This window comes from Nicotiana sylvestris, chromosome 8 (genome assembly GCF_000393655.2).
Source record: "Nicotiana sylvestris chromosome 8, ASM39365v2, whole genome shotgun sequence".
Classification (NCBI taxonomy): Eukaryota; Viridiplantae; Streptophyta; class Magnoliopsida; order Solanales; family Solanaceae; genus Nicotiana; species Nicotiana sylvestris.
Window position 1 is genome coordinate 33,079,365 of NC_091064.1, and position 9,369 is coordinate 33,088,733.

Below are 9,369 nucleotides of genomic sequence, written 5' to 3' on the forward strand. Positions count from 1 at the left end.
TGTGTGTATGGGATACAATTGAATCCCCTTTTCTCCACCCAATTTCACACTAGCTATAAGAAATCAAAATACATAAATTGTAGAAATGTCACACCATCAGTAGATATAAATATATAAACTACCATGAATATATACGTTAAATAAATATTTTAAACGTTGCATCAAGTCAAAAATATCAGGCTCTATATCGCCGTTCTATAACATGAAATAATGAAATAAATTTTAATAAAAAAATAAAAAATAATGGCAATAAAGATGAATAGCATTAACGTTAAAAATAATTATTAGGTCCATGTAAAAGGGATGAAAGGTAAAAGGAGTGACAAATACAAATACAATTACCTTAGGCCCCCCACCTTCACTTTGTGAAACCACCCAAGAGAGACACATACTTTTTCTATAAATAATAATTGTATTCCACTAATATTCATTTACAACTCTTTCTCAAATCCCTTTCCCATATCTCCCCTCCTCCTCCAAAAGTCAGCGCCTCTTTTGTCTTCTTCTTCTTCTTCTCTTTAGAAAAGTCAAGGCATAAAGCAAAGACACAACAATATGGAGGAAGATTGGGATCTACATGCGGTGGTCAGAAGCTGCGCCGCCGCTAACTCCACCACCACTACCACCACTAGTTCTAGCGGCAGCGCCACCATTTCTTCTTGTAAATTCCAACCAAGACTAGATGATATTAACTCTTTTTGCTTTCAAGATCTGTCCTTTGACCCAAGATTTACAACACAAAATACTGCTTTTGAAGAGTTGCATGAGCTCTGCAAGCCTTTCTTTAACGGATCTCCGTTACAAAAATCGCCCTTAATTTCACCACAGAGATTATTACAAGATCTACCACAAAGACAGCAGCAACAACAACAGCTTAACCAACTAAATACAAAACTAATTCAGCCCATCAAACGATCCTTGTCATCAGTAAATGGTGCTACTTTACATGCTCAAAGCCCGAGAAGCAAAAGAAGGTAATATTAAAAAGCGATTCAAAATTTAAATTCTATAGTTATTTTTGCTAAATTTATTGTTCAATTGAACTTACTGTTTCAAAATTTAATATTCGTTAAAATATTAGTGATTTTCTTAAGACAAGAGGGGTTGCTCTGATGGTGAGCAACCCCCACTTCCAACCGAGAGGTTGTGAGTTCGAGTCTCCCCAAGAGCAAGGTGGGATGTTCTTGGAGGGAAGGATGTCGGGGGTCTATTTGGAAATAGTTTCTCTACCCTAGGGTAGGGTAAGGTCTGCGTATACACTACCCTCTCCAGACCATATTGTATTTTTCTATGGGTAAATGGGAGTTTTTCTATGTTAGCATTATCATTTGTCAGTTTGTGCACACCTCTATATTTTTATTTCTACTTTTTTTTTCCAATATGTTTAATGGATTTTCTTTTATTTTCTCAGGAAGAACCAAATGAAGAAAGTATGTCAAGTAGCTGCTGATGCTTTATCTTCTGATAAGTGGTCTTGGAGAAAATATGGGCAAAAACCCATTAAAGGTTCCCCATACCCAAGGTCTTGGTTCTTTTACTACATTCTAGGTTGCTTCTAAAAAGTACTTTCATGTTTTTTGAAATTAAAAGCAAACCAAAAAAAAAAAGAAAAAAAAAAACTCAATCTAAGGAAATTTTTTTACAAAAAAAACTTTTTCAGCAAAAATCAAATTCATTATCTTAATTCTCAAACAAATAGAAAAATATTGTGATTTATGAAATATCTTGAGGAGGAAATGGTTCCGTAATCCTTTACAATTTGAATAGAGAAAAAATTGCCTTGTAATTTTATATGTTTATTTTCTGATCTATTACGTATAAAAATATAAGTCTTTTGACATTTGACATAAAATTAAAAAATATTGGAAATAAGTCACATAACCAATTGATCATGTGGTTCATCTTTGAGTGAATTTTATTCGAATTTTCTGAATATTTCTTTGAATTAAACAGGGGATATTACAAATGTAGCACTTCAAAAGGATGTTTGGCCCGAAAACAAGTGGAGCGAAATAGATCCGACCCGAATATGTTCATAATCACATATACAGCTGAGCATAATCATCCTATGCCCACACACAGAAATTCCTTAGCCGGAATCAGCCGCCATAACAAAGAGACGAACTCAAACAAAACCACTAGCTCATCGCCGGTATCTTCGCCGGCGACTAACTCGCCGGCGCCGGAAAATCAAGAAAGCAGCAGGGACGAGAAAGAAGACATTTTTGAAGACGAAAATGATGATTTCTTTGAGGGTTTGGAAGAATTGGAAAGTCCCGCTGCCGGAGATAGCTTGCCGGAGAATTTTCCGGGGACTTTGCAGTTTCCTTGGATGACGAATAACGCCGCAACTACGGCGGCTGGCGGTGGTTGACCCGGAAAAATATACGTGGCTAAAGTTCATGAAATTATGCTTTTCTTCTCACTGACTTTTCTTTTTTATTTGTAGTATCTTTTTGTCCGTTAGAGATAGGAGATAGAAAGGAAAAGAGAGAATCTTGAAATCATAATATGTCTTCTTTATTGATTTTTGTACGTGTAACGTATAATTCCCTCCCCAATCATCATAGAGATAGAAAAGGAAAAAGTGTTTGATTTAATGTTCTTTTTTTGAGGTTTTTATTTAGAATGATAAGGGTATATAAATATAGGGATACAATTTCATTAGTGTTTATGTTAATTTTGTTATAATCATTATCAATGATTAATGTCTTTATTAACTTCCCATACCTTTTATAGAGTAGTTGTTAGTTCTTGTGTGTGTGATTGTGTTCCTAAATATTAAATTCTTATAGAATAGTTGTGGAAATTTTGACAATTTACTTGAATGCCAATTTCATTCTTCAAGTGAATTAGATTCCTCTCTAGAATAATGGCATTCCACAATCTAGATATGCCTTTCGCGAATCTAAAATTTAAATGTCGGAGACGTGTGAGTTTTGAGTTGAGAGAATGAGTTTTGAGCCAACACTATTTCTTATATTTTTGTATTTTTATAATTAGGTATACAAATATACAAGTATATAGTTTCGATAGTTGTTATGTTAAGATTTCGCATAATCATTATTAATGATTAATTTCTTTTTCAGGTCTTCTACCTTTTATATATATATATATATATATATATATATATATATATATATATATATATATATATATATATATATTGATATGTGTGTGCTTGATTGTTTGTGTTATTATTTGTATTTGGACAGACACATTGCGCGTGTATTCAATGTCAATGAGAATTAAATTTTAAAAATGAGCTAAATTTGACAATATATTTGAATTCTAAAATAAATAAAAATTATAAGTTCTTGAAAATGATGGACTTTAATCCTATTTAGCTAACTCAATACAGGAAAAGAAATTTGCTTCACAAAATTATCCAACTTTTTATGGATGGTAATATATTCCAACTTTATAGCATTATGCAAGAAAGTTTAAATAGCATGTTCTACTTAGTTCATAAGACCGTCAATACATCGAGATGGAAATTTCCTAATGAATAATATTCTTAAAATATTTTTATAAATAGATGTTGAAGATCTCAAAAAGAGAATACCAGTTGACACGTACTTTATTCAATTGAATCTCGGTAGAAACATCTTAATATATGCTACTCCTACTTCCACCAAAGTAGTTTTTCTCACTCTGACCAATAACCATGAGATGCTCCGTTGAGACATTGAGTAGCACGCTGTGAACTTTTTAAAACTTAACCAAAATAGTTTCATGTAAAATAGATTGCCGATATGCTCCATAAGATGAGTCAATATCTATGAAAGAAGATAACAAGAACGTAATATGGTCTATCAATCTAGAAAAGAGCTATAATAATTGTAAATATAAACGTGTAACAAAGAAGTTAAATGGTCAAGTAGACAGCCAATTGTGGATAATTAATTACCTTCACTAATCAGTTAGATCGCAGCTCTTCGACTGAAGTCGTTGGCTCCGCGTCCACCGAAAGTCGGTAACCTCCGTCACCGTCAGCATTTGGTACTCTCTCGATAGCTTCAATGGTTCCCTGAAGATGAATTCTCGGTTAGCCCGGTTAGGAGAATAGTTAGAAATAGAAAAAGATGCCGACACCGAACAGTTAAAGAATTCCCATATATTATGCATTCTATTTACATATTCATATTGAGTAATGGAAAAGACTTGCTAATAATTCTGAATCATAGTAATTGAATAATGACCCAACTTGATAAACTTGCACACATGTAATAAATTAGAATGAGAGATACCGTAATATTATTATCATTAAAAGTAAATGTCTAAAGTTTGTACATATAATTAATATGCTCAATTTAATCATTATTATTTATTATAATATATAATTACATTTTTATTCAACAATATTAAAGGAATATTGTTATACTGAAGGGTGGAATGGTCGTTTAGCTTTTGAAGGATATTTCAGTAAAATAACTTCTTGTAAAAGCCTTCACACTTATAATATAGTATGATTCTGTGATTTGCTTGCTAATTTACTTGAAACAAGGTGAACGTGATGATGTAAAGTAAGGTGAAACAAATGAGTGGCATATATAGATTAAGAGCCCGTTTGGATTGACTTAAGAAAAGTGGCTTCGAAGCACAAAGGCTTAAAAGCAGCTTTTAAGTGCTGGAACTTGTTTTATAAATAAACAGTTACCTGTTTGGATAAAAGTACTGAAACTTAAAAAAAGTTGTTGAAGTATTTGGTAAACAAGTGCTGGTAAGCACTTTTTTTTATTAAAAATACAAAAATATCCTTAAAGCTGTTAATATTATAAAGGAGCTGATTACTATAATATATTTAATTATAAATTAACGCAAATAAAAAATAATTTATATTTTAATTTAATTTCAATTTATGAGATTACTTTAGATAATTTTTATAAAGTAGAAGAAAGATACTATATAGTCAAGTAGAATTGGTAGAAAGTAAGGCAAGTGGATCAGAAAATGATACTTGAGGAAAGTGCAGAAAATGAAAGATGAAGTAGAGAGGAAGATGATAGAAGAGGTACCGGTCTTCAAATGTGAAGAAAATAGGAGAAGAAAATGTTTTGGGGTTTCTTTGACTGAGGGTAAGTTTGATATTATGAAAACTTATAATGGACAAAAGAGTAATTTTATTGGTCAAACCAAAATGACTTTTAAACCAAAATTGAAAAAGTTGGGATCAACCAACTTACATTTTAAATTTTTTTTAAGCAGCTTTTTTTTTGCCAAAAACTCCATATAATAAAAAGTGGCTTAAAAGCTGGTTTCCAAACACCCTCCAAGTCTCTGATAGTTTGATTCCAGAAAGAATATATAACTCGAGCACAACGACTGTGCCAAAAGTAAAAACTGTCTCATCAAGCATAACAACAACAAACTTAATGTAATTTTATAAGTAAAATTTGAGAAAGATAGAATGTAGGCAGACTTTATTCCTACTTTGTAAAAATAGAGAAACTGTTTTCAATAAAACCTAGGCTGAAAGACAAAAGGTTAAAAAACAATAATAACAGGCGTTAGAAATTATCTCACCAATGGACAAAAAGGAACATGTTAACATGTTCATCTTCTGTATTGGGTATTATAGTAGTATTGCTGTTCTTATAAAGCATTAGTTGCAACCTTGAGACCATAACCGGGGCCACCAGCCCATAGAAAAGAAGACCACCCGTTTAGTTGGGTTTTTCCTTTGGAAGACTTCCTGGTTTTTTGCAGTAAAAAGTAAAAGGAAAAAAAAAACATGGTCCTGTTTTATCGCTTTAGTTCAATTTTGAGCTACTTTTAATTGGTTAAGAATAATATTTACATCCCCTCACAGTCAAGTTGGGATCGACTATTGAATCCTTGTTGACCATAGTTTTTATTTAAATTTATTTTGCGGAAAATTCCAGAAGTGGCAACAGTGGATTAAGAGAAGGTTAGTAAGCACTGCTGAGATAACACTGGTTTAATTCTCTTGCGCCTCAGCTCGGTGCTTTTGGTTCTATGTCATATCTCCGTCTCTTTTTTGCCGTTCTCTTCCTTTTAAAAAAAATAATTAATGTTACTGAAATAATGTTCTTGTTAAGTTTTTAACCTCATTATAGTTGAGAGTTGAGTCCAAATAATGAAGCACATTTGAAATAATTTAAACTCAAGTAACATTAGCCAAATTCGGAACTATATGGAGATAGATGACTTTAAGTAGGCGTTTGAAGATGTAGTTGTGTTTGCCTGTAATTTTTGCTACATATTTGAATGTATTTTTTGCAAAATCATAAAACATGATGAATATATACCCGCACAATTTATAAAATAATATCAAAACTGCTTGGCTTGATTAATTATCCTACTTAGAACAAACAATCAAACATGATAATTGTTTTAACTGTACGAACGATCTCTAATATAAGTTGCAGTGGCACCTTCAAGCACATATTCTTGCTGCTTGCGTTCTGTATCTTTTGTTATGGAAGGGGAAAGTGGGTAGTTGTAGGTGTTACCTAGGTTTAATAACTTGGGGTCTTTTTATAAATTTCAAAAATACAGGGTAAATTTAAAAACTTAAAAATACCAACATTCCAGTTTTCCAATGAAAAACTGGTTCTCACATTTTTTGCAATTCGACAACGCATTTTCATGTTGGATTTTCACAACCAAAAACTGTTTTGAAAAGATTTTAAATATATATATCTATATAGTAGCATTTGAAAAATAATGCAAAGGTACCTTCAGTTTGTGATTGAAGTAACCCTTACAGCCTCAAACCAAACTAATGTACTTATTAGAGTTAGGCATATTTCGAGTAAGTTAAGCTGATAGCCCCGACCGAGAAAATACAATTGGATTATTTGGTTAATGATTTGGTAATAATTTAATATTATTTTATTATTGAGTTATTGGTTCGGGACTAATTTTGCCCTATTGGATAAAGGTTTAACCAATAAACCATTAATCTTTATTAAAATTACAATTTGACCCTTTGGACTTATTAATTTTCAAGGTGTAACTGCTACTACTGTGCGTTGTTTCTATTATATTTCGATAATTGAATTGAGCAAATCTCAAGCTTGAATGTTGTTACGATATTTCTATATGTTTCTGTTTAATAATGCTGATGTATTAATTTGGGATAACCATCGTCTGTCATGCTTAGACAATTGGACTTAGAGCAAATCTCTTGGATATTGTTTTCATAAAACTGCCTTCTTAATTAGTGCTAGGCAAACTTCTTAATTAGATAAAAGTGACTTTGGATAATTTTTACGTAGCTCTACATTTGTTTTCTAACTGCTTTTGTGTTGTTTCTACAACTAATTAATAACTTTTGGTTCGGTTAAGGCATAATTTACGATCCATTTGCTAAACTCATGAAGCTCCTGAACAAAGAACTCATTAATCATCATGTTATCTCCTTGATCACTTATGACATAACTTTGTCTTATCGAGTAAACCCGATAATTGAACCGTTAACAATTGATAATTGATTAATCGATACATGATAATCGATATTTTAATGGTTCGATTATCGATTTAGCATGTTTATAAATTGATACTCGATATGCAGAACCGATAACATTCAAAATCGAGTTGATCGACGGATACCCACACCTAAATATAAGTCTATTCTGTTAAATTTTAGTTTTAGCCCTTAAATATTTCTATTAAGCATATTTAATCTTATACCATTAATTAAAATATGTTTTTGGTCTCTTTACATATAAAATATATCTATATTATTTTTTTAAAAATGTATTACCCTCAAATATGAAGTAACATTACAAATTGAATAATTAAATAGTAATATTTATAGTTAATAATTCGTCGAATTTGTAGATGGATCAAAAGTGCACACTACAATTAATTGAAAGTTAAATATGCTTAACCAAATATATAAGGAACTAAAAGGCCCAAAATTTCCTTACGTACGTTAATAACAATATCTACTTATATTACGGAAATCTAAACATATTACACACCCACAAGAAATGGATAGCCGGCCATGGAATCAACAAGAAGTTGTTTAGTTAATCTGTCTTCTGGGTGAGGCTCAACGACAACGAGAGATTGAATCAAAACTCTAAATCACAAAGAAGAAGAAGAATGGATTTGGTAGACAAAGCGAAGAATTACGTATCAGAGAAGGTGGCAGAAAAAGTGGCGAATATGGAAAAACCAGAAGCAACTATTAAGGATGTGGATGTTAAGAAGATCAGTTTTGATAGCATTTCATATCATGCTAAGGTCTCTGTTACCAATCCATATAAAGTTCCCATTCCTATCATGGAGATCGCTTACGTCGTTAAAAGCGCGGGCAGGTTAGAAATATCTGTCAATAATTTAATTCGTTCAAAGTTTGCTTAGGTTAAAATGACTCAAATAACGGGTCATAATCTAACTCGTCAAACATCATGGCTTAACATCTCCTCCTTTGGTTTGTTTTGCTCTTTGACCTAATTCTGCTAAATTGATATGATCTCTTCAATCTCAAAAATTTAATTTGTATGCTTGGATTGGGATTTAATTTTTACCCACGGGCCGGGTTACATTGTTTAATTTTGATTAAAATTATATATGAATCATAATTCAATCCATTAAGGTTGGATCAGTTGGGCGTGTTACGATAAATGAGTTAATTTTGCTAGCTCCCCTCTATTTAGCATATATTCTTGTGCTACAAAATCCTTAAATTTGGGTGTGTGTATTAATGCACAACATATATAAATATGTCAGTATAAAATTTCTTTACACTGTTAGTAATATTAGTAACTTTGCCTTTAGATTTCCTTTTTGACTTCATCTCCAAGGTCAGTTCGTGGATTTTATTATTAAATAAATTCGGAGCACGAAGTATCTTGCATTCATACAGTGATCAGGGAAGGGCATTCCAAGAGGGTATAATGTAGGTAGTCTACCCTGACACAAACATTAATGGCTGATTCCGCATTTTATTATTAAATAATCCAAATAAAATTTGCTGAAGTTTATCGTCAATTATCTATTGATAGATAATTTTTTTCCTTTGAATAATACAGGATAATAGCTACAGGTACAATTCCAGACCCAGGGTCATTGAAGGCGAAAAGCACAACCTTAGTAGAGGTGCCGGCAAAGGTTCCACACAGTGCAATAGTGAGCTTAGTGATGGACATAGCAGCAGATTGGGACATTGATTATACACTTGAATTGGGTCTCATTATTGACCTTCCTGTCATTGGTAACTTTACCATTCCACTCTCTTATAGCGGCGAGTATAAGCTTCCTACACTGTCTGATTTATGGCGAGGTGATGACGAAGAAGAGAAAGATGAAAAAGACGAGAAAGAAAAGAAAGAAGAGAAAGTGAAGAAATTAGAAGAGAAAGAAATAAAGTAACAAGCTGTGTTGTATGATGAG

The 9,369-nt window shown here is 32.1% G+C and overlaps 2 protein-coding genes across 2 annotated transcripts; both read left to right on the forward strand.

Annotated features, from left to right (window-relative positions):
* Positions 1-456: 456 nt before the first annotated feature.
* Positions 457-2,736, forward strand: LOC104210912 (WRKY transcription factor 22-like). The gene is made up of 3 exons (XM_009759873.2): positions 457-974; positions 1,412-1,522; positions 1,954-2,736. The coding sequence occupies exons 1-3, from the start codon at positions 556-558 to the stop codon at positions 2,372-2,374; spliced, it is 951 nt and encodes a 316-aa protein (XP_009758175.1). The 5' UTR covers positions 457-555; the 3' UTR covers positions 2,375-2,736.
* Positions 2,737-7,990: 5,254 nt separating this feature from the next.
* Positions 7,991-9,369, forward strand: LOC104210913 (desiccation protectant protein Lea14 homolog). The gene is made up of 2 exons (XM_009759874.2): positions 7,991-8,291; positions 9,009-9,369. Exons 1-2 carry the CDS (start codon positions 8,077-8,079, stop codon positions 9,346-9,348), a joined length of 555 nt encoding a protein of 184 aa, XP_009758176.1. The 5' UTR covers positions 7,991-8,076; the 3' UTR covers positions 9,349-9,369.